The following is a 24,736-nucleotide window of genomic DNA, read 5'->3' as shown; positions in this document are numbered from 1 at the left end:
TGACGATTTATGGGCAGCTGATTTATTAATTATGGACAAATATTCCAAAGAAAATGATGGTTTTAAATATATGCTCAATGTTGAAGATACATTTTCTAAATTTGTATGGATTGAACCTTTGAAGAATAAGTCAGGTAAAGCAGCTACAGATGCTTTTGAAAATATTTTGAAAATCTCAAAAAGAAAACCCAATTTACTTCATGTGGACAAAGGTGGAGAATTTGTAAATCAAACTTTCAAGACAATGCTGAAAAAACACAACATTAAAATGTATCATACCAATAATGAGGAAAAGTCTGCAATAATTGAACGTTTCAACAGAACATTAAATCAAAAGTTGAAAATTTATTTTGAGATGAGGAAGAATTTCAGATGGATTGATATTTTACCTAAAATACTAGAAGAATATAACACAAAAGATGTTCATAGAACTATTGGTATGCCACCTATTAAAGTTGATAAGGATAATGCAGAAGAAATTTTGATGAAATTTAACAAAAATAAACCCAAATGTAAATCGAATCAGAAATTTAAGCAGGGAGATAGAGTTAGAATTTTTGCATATAAAAAAGTTTTTGATAACAAGTACAAGAATAACTGGACTAAAGAAATTTTTGTAGTTGATGAAATATTTCACACAACTCCTGTAACTTATTCTATTAAAGATACTGATGGTGAAGAAATTGAAGGGAAATTCTATAATGAAGAACTTTTAAAATCCAAGTTTTAATAAAAAAAAATTTTTCCTATTATAAATATGATACAAAATTACATTGAAAGTGAAGACTTTGTAGTCTACAGACCCTCTCCACAAGATGACATAAATAAAGGAAATAGTAAAATTCGTATAAGAACATACAATGAAGATGTCATTACCCATCCACATAGAAGTGGATTACTTGTGAAAGGAATTGTTACAGTGACTAAAAATTCTGACAAGAGTGCTGTAGCAGAACTTGATTTGAAAAAAATATCATTTGTTACTAATCCACTACCACATTTATTTTCAAAAATTGAATATTTGGAATGTGATAAAATAATAGATTCAGTTGAAGAGCCAGGTGTGGTTACTACTATGAAAGGAATTGTTTCATTTGGTTCTGATTCGATTTACAATGATGGAGGCTGGAATATCTCCTCTCCAAACTCAAATGTTCTGAACAAATCTGGGTATTTTACTTTGTATAATTCTTTAGAAACACTATTTGGTTATCATGAGGATCACAAGGATTATGTATTTCACGTCCCACATGAATTAAGGTTAACAAAAACCCATCTCAATAATTATAATAATATGTTTCAAGTTGATAGTACTTTTGCAAATGAACATACTATTACTATAAAATTTACAGATGTTGCACTAATAATGTCACAGGTAAAATTGAGAAGAGAAATGGAAAACAAATGTCTAAAACAAATACTGGCTTCAAAAGATTTACCACAAATTTTTAGACATTGGGGATATGAGTTTAAAACTGGTATAACAACAAAAAAGTATACATGTGAATATACTTGTGATGGGAATCCAATATTTATTCTTATTGGGATGCAAAAAAATAGAAATGATAACATCAAAGTGGATAATAGTCAATTTGATTTATGTGGCCTTGAAAACGTTCAAGCTGTTCTCAACAATAATGAACATTATCCTAAAACTGAACTAAATATAAATAGTTCAGAAAATGATTATAATAAAATTTATCAAATGTTTAAAAATTTCAAACTAGCTTATTATGGTAATGAAGGGAAACCAATTTGTTCTTTAAATGATTATGTCAACAAATATCCCATAATAGCTATTGATTGTACCTGCCAACCTGAAAGCATAAAGGAGAGTACCACAAACGTAAAATTAAAATTTAGATTCAAGGAAGCTCTTTCTGCTGATACAGTAATACACATTGTAACTATTTATAATGTTGTTTCTACTTATAACCCTTTCACAAATAGAGCTGTTGTAAATTAATCTTACATCTTTTATGAAAAAATTTTTCATAAAAAAGTTTTTTATTCACATCATTAAAGTCTGACAATATGAATATTACTTGAGTCTAAGTTACATAAAATATGTTCAATTAAGCCTTTTGAAATATTGCGATTTACTATGTCTTTAAGTTCTTTTGGCAGTTTTTCATTTTCTGAAATTGCGCACTAATTTACTTTGTCTTTGAACTCTATTATGAAATTTTCTGATAAATATTGATACCTTGAAATTCTATACCAATCTACTTTGTCTTTAAATTCTCTTATGAAATCTTAGCATCTCATACCATGAAATTCCTCTCCAATCTACTTTGTCTTTGAATTCTCTGATTAAATTTTCTGATAGTTTTTGATATTCTGAAATTTCTTCCCAATTTACTTTGCCTTTGAATTCCCTTATGAAATTTTCTGATAGTTTTTGATAACGTGAAATTTCTTCCCAATTTACTTTGTCTTTGAATTCCCTAATGAAATCTTCTGACAGTTTTTGACGAACTGAAATTCTTTCCCAATTTACTTGATCTTTGAATTCTCTTATGAAATACTCAGATAGATCTTGATATCTTGAAATCTTTTTCCAATGTACTTGATCTTTGAATTCTCTTATAAAGTTTTCTGATAGTGTTTGATATTTTGAAATTGCACTCCAATTTACTTTGCCTTTGAATTCCCTTATGAAATTTTCTGATAGTTTTTGATATTCTGAAATTCCCTCCCAATCAACATAATCTTTTATTAATTCAAGGTGGCTCTTTTCAATAGTGTTCATTATTTATTTTATAATAGAAAGAAAAAAAAATGTCAATTTGTTTTAATCAAATGCAAAAATTTCTCTTCAATAACAACCTCCACATCTGGTGGGTGCATTAGTTAAAAGAATCAGTTTCTATGATAAAGGTGTTGGTGTTTGTGTTACCGCTTTATTAGAGATAATGTTTTCTTTAACTAGTGGTATAATGGTAATGTTGTGATGAAATTTTTGCATTTGTTTGAAATGTTTAAGTTTTGAATGAATTTTTGCATTTCATTGAAATGTTTAAGTTTTGAATGAATTTTTGCATTTGTTTGAAATGTTTAAGTTTTGAAAGAATTTTTGCATTTCATTGAAATGTTTAAGTTTTGATGAAATTTTTGCATTTCATTGAAATGTTTAAGTTTTGAATGAATTTTTGCATTTGTTTGAAATGTTTAAGTTTTGAATGAATTTTTGCATTTGTTTGAAATGTTTAGGTTTTGATGAAATTTTTGCATTTGTTTGAAATGTTTAAGTATTGCAAAAAATTTTGCATTTCATTTCAATATCTAAGTTTTGTAAATATTTTTGCATTTGATTGAATGAAAAACTATGTGAAGGTTTATGTGAAATTTTTCACATAAGTTTCCACATACTTTTGAATTTAAAAAGTATTGTAAGAATTCTTACTCCAGTGCCAGGAAATACATTTTATATCTACTCCCATTCACAAAACATGAACGCGAATTCGATTCCTGAAAAATTCACTTTTTTGCCGAAAAAATGAAATTTTGAATTCTATCTTGGTTTCCGCGAGAACGGAAGGGTTTCATGAGCTGCGGATTGCGGCATTGAATTCGCCGTCCCAAAATACCCCCTTGAGCACCATTCTGGCATTTGGGTTGGCAACTCTCAGGCATCCCTTCATTTGTGATCCTTCCCATTGCCATTGCGAGTCTTGGGGAGATTGCCTGAATGTATGACTTTGCACTCGGGCAGCAACGTTTTTGGACTAATTTCAGGTCGCTGATTCGGAATCCGGTGGTAGTTTTCGTGTGCACTGCGGGTAAGTGGTGTTTTGGCAAAATTTCATTGTGCAAAACCGCCCCATAGACGTCCGATCAAACTATGGCTGTCTACCGATTACCGCATTGAGTTCCTCGACCCAAAAAACCCCCTAGGAACCCATTCACAAAACATGAACACGAATTCGATTCCTGAAAAATTCACTTTTTTGCCGAAAAAATGAAATTTTGAATTCTATCTCGGTTTCCGCGAGAACGGAAGGTTTTCATGAGCTGCGGATTGCGGCATTGAATTCGCCGTCCCAAAATACCCCCTTGAGCACCATTCTGGCATTTGGGTTGGCAACTCTCAGGCATCCCTTCATTTGTGATCCTTCCCATTGCCATTGCGAGTCTTGGGGAGATTGCCTGAATGTATGACTTTGCACTCGGGCAGCAACGTTTTTGGACTAATTTCAGGTCGCTGATTCGGAATCCGGTGGTAGTTTTCGTGTGCACTGCGGGTAAGTGGTGTTTTGGCAAAATTTCATTGTGCAAAACCGCCCCATAGACGTCCGATCAAACTATAGCTGTCTACCGATTACCGCATTGAGTTCCTCGACCCAAAAAACCCCCTAGGAATCCATTCACAAAACATGAACGCGAATTCGATTCCTGAAAAATTCACTTTTTTGCCGAAAAAATGAAATTTTGAATTCTATCTTGGTTTCCGCGAGAACGGAAGGGTTTCATGAGCTGCGGATTGCGGCATTGAATTCGCCGTCCCAAAATACCCCCTTGAGCACCATTCTGGCATTTGGGTTGGCAACTCTCAGGCATCCCTTCATTTGTGATCCTTCCCATTGCCATTGCGAGTCTTGGGGAGATTGCCTGAATGTATGACTTTGCACTCGGGCAGCAACGTTTTTGGACTAATTTCAGGTCGCTGATTCGGAATCCGGTGGTAGTTTTCGTGTGCACTGCGGGTAAGTGGTGTTTTGGCAAAATTTCATTGTGCAAAACCGCCCCATAGACGTCCGATCAAACTATGGCTGTCTACCGATTACCGCATTGAGTTCCTCGACCCAAAAAACCCCCTAGGAACCCATTCACAAAACATGAACACGAATTCGATTCCTGAAAAATTCACTTTTTTGCCGAAAAAATGAAATTTTGAATTCTATCTCGGTTTCCGCGAGAACGGAAGGTTTTCATGAGCTGCGGATTGCGGCATTGAATTCGCCGTCCCAAAATACCCCCTTGAGCACCATTCTGGCATTTGGGTTGGCAACTCTCAGGCATCCCTTCATTTGTGATCCTTCCCATTGCCATTGCGAGTCTTGGGGAGATTGCCTGAATGTATGACTTTGCACTCGGGCAGCAACGTTTTTGGACTAATTTCAGGTCGCTGATTCGGAATCCGGTGGTAGTTATCGTGTGCACTGCGGGTAAGTGGTGTTTTGGCAAAATTTCATTGTGCAAAACCGCCCCATAGACGTCCGATCAAACTATAGCTGTCTACCGATTACCGCATTGAGTTCCTCGACCCAAAAAACCCCCTAGGAACCCGTTCACAAAACATGAACGCAAATTCGATTCCTGAAAAATTCACTTTTTTGCCGAAAAAATGAAATTTTGAATTCTATCTCGGTTTCCGCGAGAACGGAAGGGTTTCATGAGCTGCGGATTGCGGCATTGAATTCGCCGTCCCAAAATACCCCCTTGAGCACCATTCTGGCATTTGGGTTGGCAACTCTCAGGCATCCCTTCATTTGTGATCCTTCCCGTTGCCATTGCGAGTCTTGGGGAGATTGCCTGAATGTATGACTTTGCTCTGGGGCAGCAACGTTTTTGGACTAATTTCAGGTCGCTGATTCGGAATCCGGTGGTAGTTTTCGTGTGCACTGCGGGTAAGTGGTGTTTTGGCAAAATTTCATTGTGCAAAACCGCCCCATAGACGTCCGATCAAACTATAGCTGTCTACCGATTACCGCATTGAGTTCCTCGACCCAAAAAACCCCCTAGGAACCCATTCACAAAACATGAACGCGAATTCGATTCCTGAAAAATTCACTTTTTTGCCGAAAAATTGAAATTTTGAATTCTATCTCGGTTTCCGCGAGAACGGAGGGGTTTCATAAGCTGCGGATTGCGGCATTGAATTCGCCGTCCCAAAATACCCCCTTGAGCACCATTCTGGAATTTGGGTTGGCAACTCTCAGGCATCCCTTCATTTGTGATCCTTTACCTTGCGGTGTGCAGAAATTATGGGTCCGCGCGAGTTTGCGAATTGGAATTTGAAAATGGTGTACCTGGGGGTTTTTTGGGACGGCGAATTCAATGCCGCAAACCGCAGCTCATGAAACCGCTTTGTTCTCCTGCAAACTGGGTTTGAATTCGCCAGAAAGATGAAATTTCAAGTTTTTGACAAAAATGTGATTTTTTCAAGGACAGGAATGGTTACCAGGGGGGTTTTCAGGGTCGAGGAATTCATTGCGATGATCGGTAGCCTGCTACAGTTCGATTGGAAGCTTGTGGGGCGGTTTTGCACAATGAAAAGTACCAAAAATGCCACTTATGCGCATCTCCCAAGAAAATGAAGGTCATATTCGAAATCAGCGACCCAAAATTAGTCCCAAATCGTCTCTGTTGCGGATAAATCGCTCACTTTTCTCCATACTTGTTGATTCCACCATTGCCCACTAGGGGGTGGGCAGAAGGGGCCAAAAAACCACTGGAGAAAATGTCACCCAAACGAGCTGAAAATTTGGGCCCGGGGGTTTTTTGGGACGGCGAATTCAATGCCGCAAACCGCAGCTCGTGAAACCGCTTTGTTCTCCTGCAAACTGTGTTTGAATTCGCCAGAAAGATGAAATTTCAAGTTTTTGAAAAAATCTGATTTTTTCAAGGACAAGAATGGTTACCAGGGGGGTTTTCAGGGTCGAGGAATTCATTGCGATGATCGGTAGCCTGCTACAGTTCGATTGGAAGCTTGTGGGGCGGTTTTGCACAATGAAAAGTACCAAAAATGCCACTTATGCGCATCTCCCAAGAAAATGAACGTCATGTTCGAAATCAGTGACCCAAAATTAGTCCAAAATCGTCTTTGTTGTGGACCAGTAGCTCACTTTTCTCCATTGTTGTTGGACTCCACCATTGTCTACTAGTGGTTAGGCGAAAGGGGACTAAAAAAACCTGGAGCAAATGTCGCCCAATCGGGCTGAAAATTTGGGCTCAGGGGTTTTTCAAGATGCTGAGTTCATTGCCGGTATCGGTTTTCCACCAAACTCAAGCCATCCGGCTGAAATTCAATGTTTTTGACAAAAACGTGAATTTTTCAAGATTCGAATTCGAGCAAATGAGTCGGGACACTCAACCACACATTTTCACGCAATCGCGGTTTTACAGCGAGTTGAAGAAAAGAACTTATGCCTTGTTCACTTCACTTACAATTACTCGCGTTAATTCAGTTAAAAATTAAAATGTAGTCTCGTTTGAGATAAGATATCTCAAGAACGGTAGTACTTCCCCAACCGCTCTCAAGGGGTCTGAGGGAATAAAGGCCCTCGGATTCGTGTTTCTCGATCCAAAAAACCTACATTTTGACATATCGCTCGATTTTTTTTTCATTTTTACGAAATTTGATTTTTCTAGCACCTCTCCAAAGGTTTTGAGGGAAAAAAGGACCTCAGAGTCGTGTTTCTCGACCCAAAAAACCTATATTTTGACATATCGCTCGATTTTTTTTCATTTTTACAAAATTTGATTTTGGTAGCCCCCCTTCCCAGGTTCTGGCGTTTTTGTAAAAAAAAAAAATTTGACGTGTTTTTTTTTTGAAAAGATCATTAATATTTCATCAAATTATGGGGAATCATGTTAAAATAGCAGAAATTTACTGCTGAATTAATTTTAAATTTTTCCCCCAATTTTTTTCATTTTTTTCCCGGCGAACGGTGCATTCTAGAGAAAAATGGCATTGAAGAAAATTGTAGAGGATAAAATATCCTATCAGATCAATGTCATTAGTTTTTCTTTAGGAGGCTTAGTTCTTGAACATGAATATATGTGATTATTGATGTCGTAAACCGACTTTTGGGCACCCCTGTATTTCGCTAATGTGTCATTATATCGAAGTCTAAGGAAATGATTAATGACTAGAATGACTCGCCACTTCGCAGGATCGAATTTATTGACCCGACTGAACGGAAAGGGAAAAGCGTCGTAATAGCATAGCATTTCGTCTTAAGTAAGCGAACTTCTATTATCACTCAATCAGTAGCTAACGTTTAATAGGGTACAAAAACCAACTACGTTTCTACCTCTTTCCTACACGAAAAAAAAACTATCGTTCTATCGTTCTAAAAAAAATATGGAAAAACTTTGCAAAAAATTTACTAAATGACGTATAACAATCTCGACGTTTTTTTTTTGTTTTTAATAACAATACACAATACACCGAAAACGGGCGGTACACAAAATCAAAATTGAACTTAGGCTATAAGTATATCGAAACTGATCAAAATTATAATAAAAATGCTAATTTTTAATCAGTCGAGTATTTTGGAACATATTCGAATATACCTTAGATTAGGGGAAGTTTCGATTTAATAATAAATACGTGAAAGCGTATTCACTTTGAGCTCTTAATTAAGCTGGTAAAAATTTCGTGCTTTCTAACATGGACTTTTCAACAACGAGGAAAACAAAAAGGCTTAATATTTAAAAAGAAAAATTTGTGCACTATAGAGACGAAAAATTACACAGGAAAAAACCTTACAATTCTAAATTGCTATATAAAATATTGCTATTAAGATTAACACAAAAAAATGACTTATTACACTCTCGGGTGATTTAGACGAAAAAAAAAAAACATAAAAGCAACTATTACATATCACATCAACAAAAAAAAAACCGAACAAACAAACAAAATCTACAAAAATATTACACAATTGAGTAAAAAAAAAAAAACACGTCACGATTTCTCGGTAACTAACACAATATATCCAGTATAATATTGGAATGAAAATTTTACTAATGTTCGAAAGTCGCACACTAAGGATAACGAAATATTCGACCGATCGATGGTTGACAAATAATTGACGAACTGGATCATAAAAAACTATATAGAGAATGGATAGTCTTAGACGGATTAAAATTGTCTTGGATAAAATTACAAATCGCAATTAAAAAACGAGTAAGAAATTAATTGACAAAAATTTGATCTTTTCATTACACGTACGATTCTCGAATATAATACGTGCAGGTAACATTGTCGCGCGAATGTGGCATTTGCGACTGTAACATTGTTCCCTATTTTCTTTTATCCGGTAATATTCGTAAAGATCTTGCTCTTAGTCGCATTATAAAAAAGTATAACCAAGGGCACAGCGTTCGAATATAAATAACTAAACGATGAGTTAGAGGAGCTATAACTAGTTCTTTTTTACGACCAACTATCGCCCAGAATATTTTGTCTGCAACGTACGGAGCCGGATAACCAGATGCGGTCGTATCGTCTAAAACTAATAAAGCCACAACAACTATGAATGTATGATCTATATAGGATTTAAATACAATATACAGTCTAAACGACTACGACGGTTTTAATTATACATTACCTCCGTAACGTTTACCATTTCCAGTAATGGCGTTTATTGATAAATTGGTCCTTATGTAACCCGGACTGGCGGTGGTAACTGATATATTGTATTCGGCAACTTCAGCTCTCAACGTATCGCTAAATGCTTGCAAAGCGTGTTTCGATACCGTATATGCTGACCTGTTAAAATAAACAATTTAGGATGAGGCGTATATTTTTTATACGTAACTTCCGGTACTGAAATACTCGCAACGATTCGTTATTGTAGGTATAGTAGGTACCTGTAGGGGATAGCGACTCTTCCTTGAACACTGCTAACAAACACAATGTGGCCGTTTGATTGCTCCATCATCGAAGGCAAAAGTGCTGTAAAAAGTACAGGTGAATTCCATATTAATGAATAAATTCAAATCCGACCAAAATGACGAATGTACGACGAATAAAACTACCACCTTTTGTTAAAGCTACTTGTCCCAAATAGTTGACCAGCATTACTTTGTAGTCAACGTCCGTAGATGTGGAAACAATCAATCCTCGGTAACTCATACCAGCGTTATTGATCAATATATCGATACGACCATAAATATCAACAGCTTCCTTGGCAAAGCTCTCTAAATATTGTAAATTAGTGAGATCAACTGGCAATACGACTGCCGGAAAAGTGGATACTTTCTGTATACAAAATTAAAAACCCATTAGAATATAATATCTCTTCCCGAGTATTAATAGATTATCGAAACCTTACGCCTGGTCTTTTGAAAGCTAATTCGTTTTTAACTCTTTGTAAACTGACTTCATTTCTGGAAGCTAAGATGACTTTACAGCCAGCTGAATGGAAAATATGAGCTAGAGCTTCACCCAGTCCAGAACTCGCTCCAGTTATTAGAACAACCTGTACAGATGAAAATGACATTAAAAAAACTGAATAATGAAATACGACCGAAGGAATACTTCATATACGTACTTTCCCATGCAGTAATTTGGAACTTCTATAAAAAAATACTCTGTATATAAAAAATGTAACGAACGAAGGTATCAGGAAACGTCCAAACCACCAAAAGTAATTAGATCGGAAGATGTTTTGAAGGGTGATTTCCATCTTCGAAAGCATGTCAACCATTGAATCAGTTTTCATTAACAGTGCTGCACATAAACTATCTACTCAGCGGTGGGTTTTCTGTAAATGTCTAGCTTCGATAATATTATACAAGATGATTTTCTCGATCAAATTCATCAATATACCTACATAGGAGAACATACAAACGGATACATTAACTAAATTCGAGTACAATAACACAAAGTGTGCTGAAAAAGCTCAACTTACTGTTCAGTTTCCAGGACTTAGCTGTAAGTAGAATTTAAAAACTCAGCTGCTAACTCTTTTTACTCGATATAAACTACTAAAGGCAGTGCTCTACTAACAACCGAGTGTTAGAAACTGGAAACTTTCAACTTGGAAAGTCAAAGAAAGTGGTAACGAAGGGGTCGAATCGGGCGTCGGGCGGAGAGGTGCTTCGCAAGTTCACAATTCGCTAAATTTTACGAAATTTTGTGCTTTTCAGCCGAATGCTCTTTTGGTGTTTCGAAAGCTTTGAAAATAAACGAAGGAAAATTTCGTTCTTTACGTAGAGGTATCGATTACTCCCTTCTGCCTCTTCATCAATAAAAACACGGTCACTGGAGGGTGCAGGGTGAGCGAAAGAATCATCGTTCGTTCACGATTCACCGGATTTCGAACAGAATCGTTCGTTTTGGGCGAAAACAACGTGAAAACAGGTAACTCCAAAAGCTCGAATCTCGATTCGATTATTATTTATTTATCATTTTTTGAAATGAAGCATTCCATATTTTCCAATCCAATGAGCGAAAAATTGATTTCAATTTGATTAGAAACGATAGTCGTGAAGCTGCAGACTGACAGTAATCAGCGTTCAGCGATAATTGTGCTCAAGTGCAGATAAATGGTAATGTTTGAATTTTATTTACATTTCGTTCAGCTCTATCTGTAGCTCTAGTTATTCGTAAAATCACAAATCCGCATCACTGCCACAGGTGATGGAGCGTTTGTACATTTTTTCGGAAAAAAGTGCGTTTTCTAATGTGTTTTTCAACGTTTGTATTTTTACAGAAATTCTACAGTGAATTACAAACAAATCGATACTTGATGTTTCGCAGAATGACTATACTTACAAGTATAAACCCAGCATGAATTGGTATACTGTAATTTTGGTAAGTATTTTATCGCACTGATAAACCAACATGAATATTGTGTTTTAAGCTCGACAATTTAGACGATAAAAAAGTATCCAAAAATGGTAAAAATTAGCTACGCTTGAGTGGCTTCGAATCGCCTGAAAAATATTTAATTTGTGAGAGTGCCAGCTTTAATTATGTATTTGGATTTTTCGCTTTAGAATATAGTCACGTTGCTTTTGCTGTGTTGTAGGTGTTTCATGTATTGAGACTGAATTTGTGTGTGGCTGCTTTAAGTCCAGTTTGCCCCGAACGACAGTTTTTGAACGCCTCAGGAGCATGTGTCGACTGCACCGTATGCAAACAAACGGATAAAAATATCGTTCTACGGCAATGTACCTCGTTCGAAGATACGATATGTGGATCAATTTCCGATTTGAATATAGATTTACCTGGGATCAAGGTTAAATCGAAGTATAAAAATGATATCTCCAATCAGTACCTAACCATCCAAACCGAAGCCGAGCTGTCCAAAGATAATATCACCGAAATACTGAAAAAACTTTCCAGCCCGGTTGAATCTATGAACGAAGCATCGATGGATGCTTCTAATTATTATTATTACGACGACGACGACGATGAATATCCCGATGAAGATAATAATACCAGTACAGCTGCGATAAATTCTACTTCTAATCTTCCAACGGAGAAAAAACCGAACAGTAAACCTTCCAAGAAAGATGCTTCCAGCTCTGCACCTTCGAAACCGATTCAGACCTTGTATCCGGATCTTCTCAACAACGACGAAGTAACCGTCGTAGACCCTGATACTTTGATGAAGAAACCGAAGAAATTCAAACTCAAAGAAAGCACCGTAAAAATGAACGATCACTTGTTGAAAATCGGCGATACTAAATTCAAAATCGGCGAAGAAGAAAAATCCAACGATGGACGATGGTTGCAGCTATCCCATCCTCATATAGTTAACCGTACAGTCTACTTCGATTTGGCCGCAGAGCCGGCGATAAATAAAAAAGGATCTACGTTCTTCAGCTCTGGAGAAAAGTTAACCGATGAAGAATACGCCAAAGAAATGAGTAAACTTCTAAACTCAACATCAGTGGTGTTAGATGAGAAAGATTCCAACGTACAGAATCATTCCATTGAAACGAATACCCAAGAAGATTACCCCGAATTGAGAAATTTGGACGATATAGATGGTGCTGAAAATGACGACGACGATGACGAGAACGAAGAAGATGAAGAAGATGAAGATGCCGAAGACGATAGTGACGATGAAGACGACGACGAGCCCCTGAACTATAACGATATCTTATCCAATAATAATTCTGCCAGCGTTGAAAAACAAGATTTCGATATGGACGACGATTACGATCTGCAGGAAAGCGATTACGCGGAGAGGCCGTTCAATATGGACATACCCAGCAACGATATCATTGCTGAGCCATTCGTAGAATCTTCGGTAAACTGGCAGATACTGATTTTGGTCGCAGCCATGTCCGCTTGCTTGCTGTTTTTCATCGTTATTAGCGCTTACGTATGCATTTACATGAGAAAAAGACAACATTCCAAGACTACTTTTATAGCAGGTACATAATAATACAGTACTTAGTTGAAATACCAAAATGGATGGATGAGTTGTTTCCTGTTGTAATTAGGCGTATTGAATGAGTTTATTAATAGGGCCAATATTCAGACGAGTTTGCTCGCACATTTTTTGTCTTCCTATTTATTGGTTTGTTTAGCTGGTTGTAACTAAGTAAGCGTATTAAAATTAAGTTTTATGAAAGAATTACATTGAATTACCTTTTTTTTCCGCAGATGTTGAAGATTTATCTGTACGTGTAAACCTTATGCAGCATGCTGCCTTCGAACCGGACGAATCGAGTAATATTAGAAATTACATCACGCAGTTGAGAAGTACGTAGAATGGGTAAATTTTATCGATGTAAAAACTAGAGCAGAAATGGCAGCGTTTAGGTATAAATTACGTCAACTTTATGCTAATATTCGTTGGGTTCTGGTTAAAGATGATGAGTCAAAGAAAATTGTTTTCTAATCATATACTTACACGTTCTTCCTGTCTTTACAATTTTTCGATCGACTAATTTTTTCAAACTTGGCAAGCAGCTTAGTGAAGCCATCCAAAAGCATATTATTAAACTTCTGAATTTTGAAAGCTCATTTTCGCCAACATTGTGACCTTGAAAATGGTTTCCATAAAACGAAACTGGGGATTTAAAAATTTGCAGGGTAGAATATTTTTGATTTTTTCTGCTTTGATCCAGAAATCCGTTGGGTTTTTTGAATTTCTGCAGCACTAAAAATTCAGTTTATTGACTTTTTGTAAATATAAATCTAAAATGTCAAAAAAAGACGTAGATATTTGGAATTTTCGCAGTTGTAGAATACAAGGATGGAGCCTATAAAAATCCCAATGTTCCACAATGAAATAAGGCACAGTTGAATTTCAAATTCGAGGTTTGGTTCCACTCTAATTTCAAGTAAAAATAAACTATTGTAGAATCACTCAAAAGTGACCTTGCGACCTGTCAAAAAGGGTTGAAATTTCGCGAGAAATTCGAATATTTCAACGAAAATGTTTTTTGATCATTTTTGAAGAAATTTGATGCCAAAATTGGTTTAGAATTTTTGAAAGAAATTCACGTGACTGTTCAACGAAAATGTTTTTAGCGGGTTTGAAGAATTTAAAGCTCAAAATTGAGTCCATTTTTTATAATTTCTAAAAATCAAAAATTTCTGTCAACTCTGTTTTGAGCAGTTTTGAAGAATTTTGAGGGTAAAATTGGGCTGTGCATTTCGCTATTTTATGAAGAAATTGTCACAAAGCTGAATAAAATGGGTTAAAATTTTGTCCAAAAATTAATTGGGTATTTTGACGGAAATGTTTACTAAGTAGTATTTTTTTGAGCATGTTTTCAGAAATATTGAGTCTGAAATTTGAGGTATGATTTTTGAAAAATTGTCACGTGTCTGATCAAAATGAGTGGAAATTTTATTGTGACGAAAATGTTTTTTGAGCAAGTTTGATGAATTTTCAGCTCAAAATTGAATAAATTTTTTAAATACCTGGTCATAATAATTCAGAAATCGACCGAAAAAAATCAAAAATCTCTATCAACTTTTTTTGGAGCAGTTTTGAAGAATTCTGAGCAAAATTTAGCGTATGGTTTTTGAAAAATTGTCATGAGATTGATCAAAATGAGTTGAGAATTTTGCGAAAAATTCTCTTATTTTGACGAAAATGTTTTTTGGGTAATTTTGAAGAATTTTGAGCTCAAAATTGAGGTAATTTTCTGGGTGGTTATAATTCTAGAAAATAGGAATCAACCAAAAAAATCAAAAATTTTTATCATTACTTTTTTTTGAGAATTTTTAAAGTATTTTTTAGCTTAAAAGCTAATGATTTTTGAAAAATTGTCACGTGTCTGATCAAAATGAGTTTAAATTTTTCGAGAAATTCGATCAGTTTGACGAAAATGTTTTTGAGCAAGTTTGATGAATTTTGAGCTCAAAATTGAATTAATTTTTAGAAATCGGCCAAAAAAATCAAAAATTATTTCTATCAACACTTTTTATGAGCATTTTTGAAGAATTTTGAGCCAAATTTGGTGGATGGTTTGTGAAAAATTGTCATGAAATTGATCAAAATGAGTTGAGAATTTTGCGAAAAATTCTCTTATTTTGACGAAAATGTTTTTTGGGTAATTTTGAAGAATTTTGAGCTCAAAATTGAGGTAATTTTCTGGGTGGTTATAATTCTAGAAAATAGGAATCAACCAAAAAAATCAAAAATTTTTATCATTACTTTTTTTTGAGAATTTTTAAAGTATTTTTTAGCTTAAAAGCTAATGATTTTTGAAAAATTGTCACGTGTCTGATCAAAATGAGTTTAAATTTTTCGAGAAATTCGATCAGTTTGACGAAAATGTTTTTGAGCAAGTTTGATGAATTTTGAGCTCAAAATTGAATTAATTTTTAGAAATCGGCCAAAAAAATCAAAAATTATTTCTATCAACACTTTTTATGAGCATTTTTGAAGAATTTTGAGCCAAATTTGGTGGATGGTTTGTGAAAAATTGTCATGAAATTGATCAAAATGAGTTGAGAATTTTGCGAAAAATTTTCTTATTTTGAAGAAAATGTTTTTTGGGCAATTTTGAAGAATTGTGAGCGCAAAATTGAGTCAATTTTCTGGAAAGTTATAATTCTAGGAATCAACCAAAAAAATCAAAAATGTTTGAGCTCAAAAGCTAATGATTTTTGTAAAATTGTCATGTGACTAATCAAAATGGGTTAAAATAAAATATGACAATTTCCATTTGTGTTTCCACGAAAATGTTTTTTTTTTTACTTTTGAGAATTTTGAAGAATTTTGAGCTCAGTAGCTTCTAAAATTCTATCAAAAAAAAAAAAAAAAAGAATGAAAAATTCCTAAAAATATTTTTTTGGGGACATTTTTGAAGAATTTTGCGTCCAAAATTGAGTCAAAATCGACCCCAAAAAAATTAGAAATTTCTATCAACATTTTCTTTGGGATCTTTGAATGATTTTGAGCCCCAAGTTGAGTCATGATTTTGGAAATCAACCAAAAAAATCAAAAATTTTCATCCCAACTTTTTTTGAAAATGTTTGAAGTATTTTTGAGCTCAAAAGCTAATGATTTTTGTAAAATTGTCATGTGACTGATCAAAATGAGTTGAAATAAAATATGAAAATTTCCATTTGCGTTTCCACAATTTTTCTTTTTTTTGAGAATTTTGGAAGAATTTTGAGCTTAGTTAATTCTAAAATTCGATTGAAAAAATTAAAAATTCTTATCAATATTTTTTTGGGGACATTTTTGAAGAATTTTGAGTCCAAAATTGAGTCAAAATCAAACCCATAAAAATGAGAAATTTCTATCATCATTTTCTTTGGGATCATTTGAATGATTTTGAGCCCAAAGTTGAGTCATGATTTTGGGAATCAACCAAAAAAATCAAAAATTTTTATCATAACTTTTTTTGAAAATTTTTGAAGTATTTTTTAGCTCAAAAGCTAACGATTTTTGTATAATTGTCATGTGACTGATCAAAATGAGTTGAAATAAAATATGAAAATTTACATTTGTGTTTCCACGATTTTTTTTTGTTTTTTGAGAATTTTGAAAAGTTTTGAGCTCAGTAGATTCTAAAATTCTATTCAAAAAAAAAATGAAAAATTCCTATAAATGTTTTTTTGGGAACATTTTTAAAGAATTTTGAGTCCAAAATTAAGTCAAAGTCAAACCCATATAATAATTAAAAATTTCTTTCAGCACTTTCTTTGAGATTTTTTGAATGATTTTGAACCTAAAATTAAGTCATGATTTTTGAAAAAAGGTACCATGCAACCTTTCAAAATGGAGTAAAATTTCGACCAAAAAAAAGAAAACTTTTATCAACATATTTTTGAGCATTTTTGAAGAATTTTGAGCGTAAACTTAGTCATGATGTTGAGATTTTTGAAAGAGATGCCGTGTAACCTTCTAAAATTTTTGAAAGAGATGCCGTGTAACCTTCTAAAATGAATTTAAATGTCGGCAGAAAAATCAAAAATTTTGAACAAAATTATTTTAAGTAGCTTTTCATGGAATTTTGAGCTCAAAATGGAGTGAATTTGGAAGTTTGTCTCCCTATTGCAGAAATTTTTCATTATTCTTAATAAAATTCCAAAGCATTTTACATAATGTATTTTCTTATATAATTTCCACCCACTTTGATCTTCGATAGGTTCCAAAAATCAACCAAATTTAAAGCTGTTCTGCGATTTTTCAAAAATTGAAAAAAAGTTTTGATAGAAAATTTTTTATTGTCTCCTGAAATTGTGACCCATTTTGATAGGTCGCATGGAACCTTAATTCAAGAATTTATGGCACCAAATTTGTGCTCAAAAACTATCAAAAGTGCTCAAAAAGTGTTGATTGAGATTTTTAAATCAATTTTGATAAGTCTTTGACATTTTTTTCAAAAATCCCAAAAATTATTCACCAATTTTGGGCTCAAAATTTTTTTTTTTAAATGCTCACAAAACGTTTTTATTGAAACATTCAAATTTCTCGGGAAAAATTGTAACCAATTTGGATGAGTCACGTGGCATTTTTCATAAATCCGAAAAATAATGATCCAATTTTGAGATTCGAATTCTTCAAAATTGCTCAAAAAAAGTGTTGATAGACATTTTTGGATGGTTTTATCACACATTTACTTGAAATACCAGGAAACCTGACCGGTTTCGACGCTCAAAATTCTTACAAAAATGCTGAAAAAACATTTTTATTGTAATATTTGAATTTCTCGCGAAATTTTAACCTATTTTGATAGGTCGCAAGGTCACTTTTGCATAATTCTGCAACCGTTTATTTTTACACATAGATGTGGGGGGAGGGGGTTGGTTCTCGAGGTGTGTTTCATTCTAATATTATTTGATTTCTACCAATACAAATTTCAATTATGTCAATTCGATTCTCATTTTACGAATTTTATTTTCCACAGGAGTGAAATTAATCAGCGGAAAACCACCGATATACACTCGGAACTAAATGAAAGAAGTAGGTAATTCGTCATTTCCCTACCGCGATTGAATACGTCTTTTTGTACTTCTTTTTTTTTTTATTAAAAACTTGCCTAGTTTTAATGTTAAAAACGTACATTGCATTTTACTTGCGTTTTCTTGTTCTTACTTTTTTATATTTAATTATTATTTGATTGTTGACTTTTTTTTCCATTTTTAAATATTTGTGATAAGTAATTTGTATTACTTAAATTAAATTGTTACTCGTTATCCTGCATTGATTTTTTTTTAATTTTTTAGAATTATTGTAACCTTAAGATTCTTGCCGCCTGCTGGTATGGTATGATTTTGTTATAAAGATTAGGTGTGTGATGAATCTCTTCTTGTTTCAATCATAAAATGGATTTTTCCTTTTTTCTTTCCTTTTATGGTGCGTTCTATGAATGGAATATGTACGTAGATACCGCGAGTCGAATATTATAAAGGTAGTTAAAGAATGTGTCTATCGCCATATCGTTTTCTTATAAATACTAATATTTTTTTATTTATTGTTTTGTATTTGTTTTTTTTTCTTTTTTTGTATAATCTAACTACAAAACGAAACCAGTATTAGTATTTGACAATCATTGTCTTTGTTTTAATTTTAGCTTACTTATGTTATGGTTATAAGTATTGAATGGCGGTGGGTGGCTTCAACGTGTAGTCTATATAGAGAATGATGAACGAATATAGTTACCTTTTGTAAAATAATCTTATCTTTTTAGTAATAAAATGTTGTGAACCTGAAAGATGTTCAAGTTTGGTTCTGGTCTTTTTATGGTATTGGTGGGAAAATTTGAGAACCAATGGATTTGAAAATGTCTTCTATAAATTTTACATATCTTCAAACCTTCGAAGGAGTATTATAATTTCGATTTGAATATTTTGTTGTGGATTTTTACATAAGTTGGAGTAATCTAAGCTCATTGTTGCGCCACTCACTGCCGATTAATCTATATTTTTATTGATGTTTGCATTGTTGATTTGTTTAATAAAAAAAAAAAAGAAAACTCACCGTCACAAATTAATAAAAAATGTATTATATTTGTCTGAATCGCATACATTTAAAAAAAAATCATAATCATTCGAGAAAAAAACCCATGTACAAAAGAAAAAACATAAATAATAAATCTGAACAGTGACTAATTTTTTCTTTATTGAGCACTCGAACGTCGTTTTTCTTTTTCCGATAATCTCAGCATTCTCTCTCGTAACGTATTCAATAAACTCGTATTGGGCGAAGGATGCTTGGTTTCTTCGATATCAGCATCTTCGGTAGTATTACGAGGACCGAGTAGGTAATGATCTGTGGTACGATTACAATAAAGTCGAAGCAACGAACCCCAATTATTAATATACGGATGAAGACGTTCTAATTATTTCATTATTTATATACGATGTTTATTGTAATGTATTTTTTACTCGCTGAATAATTTGATCGCATGTGGGACTGAAAGTACAAACAAATTGCATGAGTTTGTTATCTTCTACTGAAAATACAACTTTTCTTACAAAAATCGATTGTCTTACCTAATCTTATAATGCCAATTGCTACGAAAAATGTGGTGATATTGGAAATAACGATTTCACGGACTTTCTTCTTCTCTTCTGCGACATCGGCAGAATCGGGAGGCTGTAGTCTCATCATGATTTATACGAGTTGATAAAGCTGCGAATGTGAAAATACGATATTGATTTTCAAGAGAAACGTATCTTAGACCAGAATATTTTCATCAAAGCGTAAGATTTACTTACCCTTGCTCTTTGGACAACAGAATCGGATTACTTTAGGGTATCTAATACTCGTTTTAAACCACAAATTTGCACAATTTTACTCGAAATTTTATGCTGAAATTAATCAAATCCTCAAAATTCATGGAGTGATAACACTTTTTTATCACACCGAAAACCGCATGCGAAAAATTCACACAGCGCATGCGCAAGACCAATGGACATCATTCGTTTTCGAACCATTGACGTAATCAAGAAATTCCATCATGTCATTCAAAATTAAAATTTTTTAGAAAATTTGAATTGAAAATTGACTTATGCTAAATAAATTAGACAATTAATTCGATATTTCATTTCATTTATGGAGAAAAAAGTTGAAATAATTGTGAAACGAATCTGAAAAATGAAATATTCGATGTTCTATTTCAAGTGTTTCTCATCCCCTCCATCACACACATTTTTGGCTGCCTTTCGCATGTGTTTTCGACATGTGGTTGCATGTTTTTTTTTCATTATTTGGAAACAATCTTTACGCCATTTTCAAAGGTTTTAGATGCGATTTGAATGCGTTTGTGTGATTAATTTTGAGTAAAAACTAATTAATGCGGTTGTTCGATTACGAGTTTTAAGAAATTGGTTACGTTCTGTCGATGGTAACCGCATATGGACCTATGTTATGTACCTCCACCTACCGACTGCAGGTATGGTTAATATATTTTCTATTGTGAATAATATGCTTCTAATCGTAGCACTTTGTTGTTGTTGAAATGATTGGTGATTATTTATTGCAGGCGATTCTATACAGATCAATTTAACTACCATTATAATTATTATTTTAATTGCATCATGGAATACCAAAGTCGTTTGCGCAGTACCGGTGTAACGGATGAAGATGCGAGAAGTGCGAGATATGCAAGTCGCCGAGTCCGAGAAGATCAACCTCTCTACAAACCTCCGCAGGCTCAGGATTCCGAAGGGTACGTAATGAAATAGATAAGTTATCGAATACGTTTTGATAAGAATAAAAATAATGGTTTGGACTTTGGAATTTCGTACTGAATAGGTATAAATCAGTTCGCGAAAGTCGAGACAGAGTGACTGCCATTCCCAAGAGTCGAAAACTTCATTCGAGCAGTAAAATCAAATCGTCTTCGCGTGATTTACGTGATAGGATCGGAGTGAGTTTATTTCGTGTTTACCTTTTCCTTCTTAAATCATATGTGGTCGTATAATGTGTTGAATTGTTATAGTCGAAAAGAAGTTGTGAGCCTGAGCCTGACCGTGTGCCATATCAACCAGAACGGATAGTCATCAAACCGTAAGTTTGGTCCTACACTTGGAATTTTATTTATACCTTAATCCAGATATGTTCTACGTATTCGAGCTACGAATTGATTAAGTAAATCATGTTTATCCCTGAATGTGTTTGTAAAAGGAAAATAGAATGCAGCACACCTTTTGAAGATTATGACCCCGAACAAAGCGATTCAAATGAAATTGAAACAGAAGAACGCGATTTCAATCTCAACAATCGAAACGCTAAAAAACCTAATGTCTTGTAAGATTATTTTAGTGTGTAACGAACTTATCATTGTCGACGATTCAAATCATATTTAAAATCATTTGAATTTTTTCAGTATCTTGAAGTACTGTTTGGACAAAAGAACTCAACGTATCATTGCCCGTTTGCAAAACGATTTCCGTATGACGAATAAGTACGTAACATTTTCTATGTACGAGAAACCTAAAATTCCGGAGCTGAAACCTACTCCAGTAACTACTGCTAGAACAATGAACGATCGTTTTAAATGCTTGTTCACTGACCTTTCGCGTGAAATGGATATAAACGCTCAAAATGTTGATCTCACGTAAGAATTATTAAATTTTGAATTTTTCATGTAGCTTGTAATGTTTATTGAATTGTGTGACTTGAGAATTTTAACTTTGAGAATACTACACCTACCTTAGACTGTTGATTTTGCATTTTTTTTTTTCCCAGTATGGAACTCGAACACGGTACTGAAAAAGGAGTATTGGAGACTTTGACTGCTGAAGTTGAAAATGAGCTTTGTAACCCTTGATTCTAAACGTTGTTGTTATAAGTTGGAACCATAAATAGTCATTAGCTCGTATGAAGCATAAGAAGTTACAATCGTGCTCTATTCGTAAGAACGTTGTTCGTTAATATTGTTCGAATTGTTCATTTTGTACTGCTTATGAAATACCTATCGTTTATTTTCATTGAATTTATACTTTTTTAAAACCTTGTTCGTTTTTCATTTTTGAATTAAAATGGTTCGTTGATCACGTATGACTTATGAGTTTGTTAGTATTTTCAATTTATAACATTCGTTATCCTTTTTTTAATTCAATTTGAATATAAAATCAGCAGGTTTTATGGGATACTTCGTATGAACGTTTACCTATCTGTATCTACTGAATTGTCTGAATTGAAAGTATAGTTCTTTCATTTTTATTGAAAGCTCTCATCACTGATAATTGTGTAGTTTCTTGCGAAGTTGATAAACGGTGAGAAAATCTGACTAGATGCATTTTTTGTACAAAAAATAAGTGGAAAAAAATGAAAAATCTTTTAATTTTTGCTTTTTCAATTTTCTGTCAGTGGAGCTGGCGCCAGCCAGAGGAGATGCGCACTTCGATGTGCGCAGCCTTCAGCTTATCAAAATCACCTTCTACTGATATCAGTGAACAGAAAATTTTGTGTGATGAACGTCGAAAAAAATATTGTATTCTTACTTTAATTTGAGATTCATTTTTTTAAACTAATAACTGATCGTTATGAGTATTTTATGGCGAAATATTAGATCAATTTTTGCTACCAAACTCTCATCTAGTGTACGACAAATTACCATGTATCCTGCTCTATCCAAAGAAGCTGTCGAAACTCTGGGGAAAAATCCATATTTTGATAAATACGCCGGAAAACTCTTGGAAAAACAGAAGTACGTGATAATTGCTAATTCTCTTAATTATCTATCAATCTATACTCGTAGAATTGCCAATACTATAACTTGGATTATTATATTTTGTAGAGTTGCTCCGGAAGAATTCAGTTCTTTATTGGATAACTTGAAGAATGAGAAAGAAAAGCAGAAACAGAACGTTGCTTCTGTCGAAGAAACTATAAATCCATTACCTGCCGGTCAGCCACGTCCAGCTGGTTCTAACCCATTGAAGACTAGTACCAAAGTAAATGACTGAAATTTAATTATTAAAAATGTGAAACCATCGTGAGTAAAATCGCTGAATTGGAATTCATTTTTTCCAGACTTTGAACGATATTTTGAAACTTGACAAGGTGAAAAATGAAGAACCACAAGTCATAGAACAAGTAAGAATATTCAATTAGAACGAGCTTTTCATGTACCGATAACATTTCTGTATTTATTTCTTCGATTTTCACGTTCGCAGATGTGGTTAGAATACCATAAAACGAAAGATTCTACCATCGCTGCTTCGGTTCCTGTAAATATATATGAAACTTTAATTCAGAAATCAAAAAAATTTCCTATCGTAAGTTCTCGTAATCAATTTTCGAGAGTTGATTTATTTATTATTAATTCATTTCGTCGATTTTCAATTTCATCTTTTTGTGAATTTCAGTTTCTAGTTGCATTGCCCAGAAATCAAGGATATGAATTTATCATGCTTCAGTTTAATGGAAATGAAGTTCATTTCACTCCTTTGATTAGTTACCAAGTAATTTTATTTCGTCGAACGATTTTATTTATAAAATATTTTATATTATTTATTCATTTTTATGTAATTTTTTTTTTTCGTTAGACTCACAAAGAAAATGCTCCAGGATGTTTGACTTTAGTTTACTATTCTGATTTGAAAGAAGAAAAAAATCTTATATTACTACGCGGTGAATACGATAAAAATGTTATCGTAAGTTTCAAGTCAAGTTCAAACTTCTAAAATGCTCAACGAAAATTCGAAACGAATAAAGTAAAATTTATCTTGATTTTTTTCCCTTTCAGAATGCCATGGAAGCTCAATGTTTGGCCAATCAAATTCAATTATATTACGGTGAAAATGATGAAAAAAGAACTAAATTGATGGAAAGATTTACCAATCATCCGGATGAATTCCAACACATGGATTTAATTGGAGAACTTAACACGTTATCCATTTAATTTTTATATTCAATTGTAGATCAACGTTATCAATAAACGTTGAAATTATTTTTACTACACAGCTGAGTCAGGTGCTTATTTATTGAATAATTTTCAGGAAGCTCAAAAAAAAGTTCGTATTCCAACAATTTTTTAAATATTATACGTAGCATTATGCCTAGCTTAGAATTTCATTTCTTCGCCGAATACGAGAATTTACTGCTAACATTCGAGATGCTGTCGAAGCAGAATAATGCGATAAAAAAAAAGGTTCTAAGGGCATGAAAAAATACGAACTTGACAACGTAACAGAAATTATAATACCTTTTTAGCGAAGGTATGAATGGGATGCTTGGTGAACCGTAATAAGGGGATTACTAAATGAATTATTTAAAGTTAGTTTGGCTATTTCCACTTCACACTTTCGCTATTCGCTATACAACATCTTCGTATCGCGTAAACAATAAACAGATTTAATTTTGAAATATGAATCGTACAGTTTGCTGGAATGGAAAATTTTTGAGCTTAACCCTTGTTTTGTATCAAGAATGGTAAGGAATAATGTACCTAAATTTACGCTTCGTTTCATTATTGATTATAAGTAGGTAAAGTGCAACGTAATGGGGATCTTATGCCTTGAACGAAGTGACTCAGGTAGGTAGGCTTGAAATTTAACAAATCAAATAACGTGTAAATAATAACATATTTTTTTTATATTTAAATACATTTAAGTTGATAG

At 33.6% G+C, this 24,736-nt stretch overlaps 4 protein-coding genes and 1 long non-coding RNA gene across 6 annotated transcripts; 3 read left to right on the top strand and 2 right to left on the bottom strand.

Annotated features, from left to right (window-relative positions):
* Positions 1–8,096: 8,096 nt before the first annotated feature.
* LOC135846053 (dehydrogenase/reductase SDR family protein 7-like) lies at positions 8,097–10,925 on the bottom strand. Its single transcript, XM_065365025.1, has 7 exons — positions 10,644–10,925; positions 10,284–10,561; positions 10,065–10,211; positions 9,772–9,991; positions 9,601–9,685; positions 9,339–9,499; positions 8,097–9,242 (listed from the first exon to the last, which is right to left on the bottom strand). The coding sequence occupies exons 2-7, from the start codon at positions 10,452–10,454 to the stop codon at positions 9,031–9,033; spliced, it is 996 nt and encodes a 331-aa protein (XP_065221097.1). The 5' UTR covers positions 10,455–10,561; positions 10,644–10,925; the 3' UTR covers positions 8,097–9,030.
* Positions 10,926–11,122: 197 nt separating this feature from the next.
* LOC135846052 (ESF1 homolog) lies at positions 11,123–18,365 on the top strand. 2 transcript variants are annotated; one of them, XM_065365024.1, is made up of 5 exons: positions 11,123–11,371; positions 11,448–11,548; positions 11,766–13,122; positions 13,355–13,453; positions 18,070–18,365. In XM_065365024.1, exons 2-5 carry the CDS (start codon positions 11,525–11,527, stop codon positions 18,114–18,116), a joined length of 1,527 nt encoding a protein of 508 aa, XP_065221096.1. In that variant the 5' UTR covers positions 11,123–11,371; positions 11,448–11,524; the 3' UTR covers positions 18,117–18,365. The 2 variants fall into 2 exon arrangements, with proteins under 2 accessions (XP_065221096.1, XP_065221095.1); XM_065365023.1 differs by having other exon boundaries at positions 11,124–11,283.
* A 779-nt stretch (positions 18,366–19,144) lies between these two features.
* LOC135846055 (uncharacterized) lies at positions 19,145–20,043 on the bottom strand. The gene is made up of 3 exons (XR_010558875.1): positions 19,883–20,043; positions 19,658–19,796; positions 19,145–19,577 (listed from the first exon to the last, which is right to left on the bottom strand). It is a non-coding gene; the product is annotated as an uncharacterized LOC135846055 (long non-coding RNA).
* A 315-nt stretch (positions 20,044–20,358) lies between these two features.
* On the top strand, positions 20,359–22,165 carry LOC135843085 (uncharacterized). Its single transcript, XM_065360830.1, has 7 exons — positions 20,359–20,559; positions 20,650–20,835; positions 20,922–21,036; positions 21,109–21,176; positions 21,294–21,416; positions 21,496–21,726; positions 21,858–22,165. Exons 1-7 carry the CDS (start codon positions 20,522–20,524, stop codon positions 21,937–21,939), a joined length of 843 nt encoding a protein of 280 aa, XP_065216902.1. The 5' UTR covers positions 20,359–20,521; the 3' UTR covers positions 21,940–22,165.
* A 373-nt stretch (positions 22,166–22,538) lies between these two features.
* Positions 22,539–24,075, top strand: LOC135843084 (ATP synthase mitochondrial F1 complex assembly factor 1). The gene is made up of 7 exons (XM_065360828.1): positions 22,539–22,821; positions 22,912–23,068; positions 23,148–23,210; positions 23,291–23,392; positions 23,483–23,578; positions 23,663–23,770; positions 23,863–24,075. The coding sequence occupies exons 1-7, from the start codon at positions 22,658–22,660 to the stop codon at positions 24,016–24,018; spliced, it is 846 nt and encodes a 281-aa protein (XP_065216900.1). The 5' UTR covers positions 22,539–22,657; the 3' UTR covers positions 24,019–24,075.
* Positions 24,076–24,736: the final 661 nt, after the last annotated feature.

This window comes from Planococcus citri, chromosome 4 (genome assembly GCF_950023065.1).
Source record: "Planococcus citri chromosome 4, ihPlaCitr1.1, whole genome shotgun sequence".
Lineage (NCBI taxonomy): Eukaryota > Metazoa > Arthropoda > Insecta > Hemiptera > Pseudococcidae > Planococcus > Planococcus citri.
Note: the sequence above shows the minus strand (reverse complement) of the source record. Positions and strands in the feature narration are given on the sequence as shown.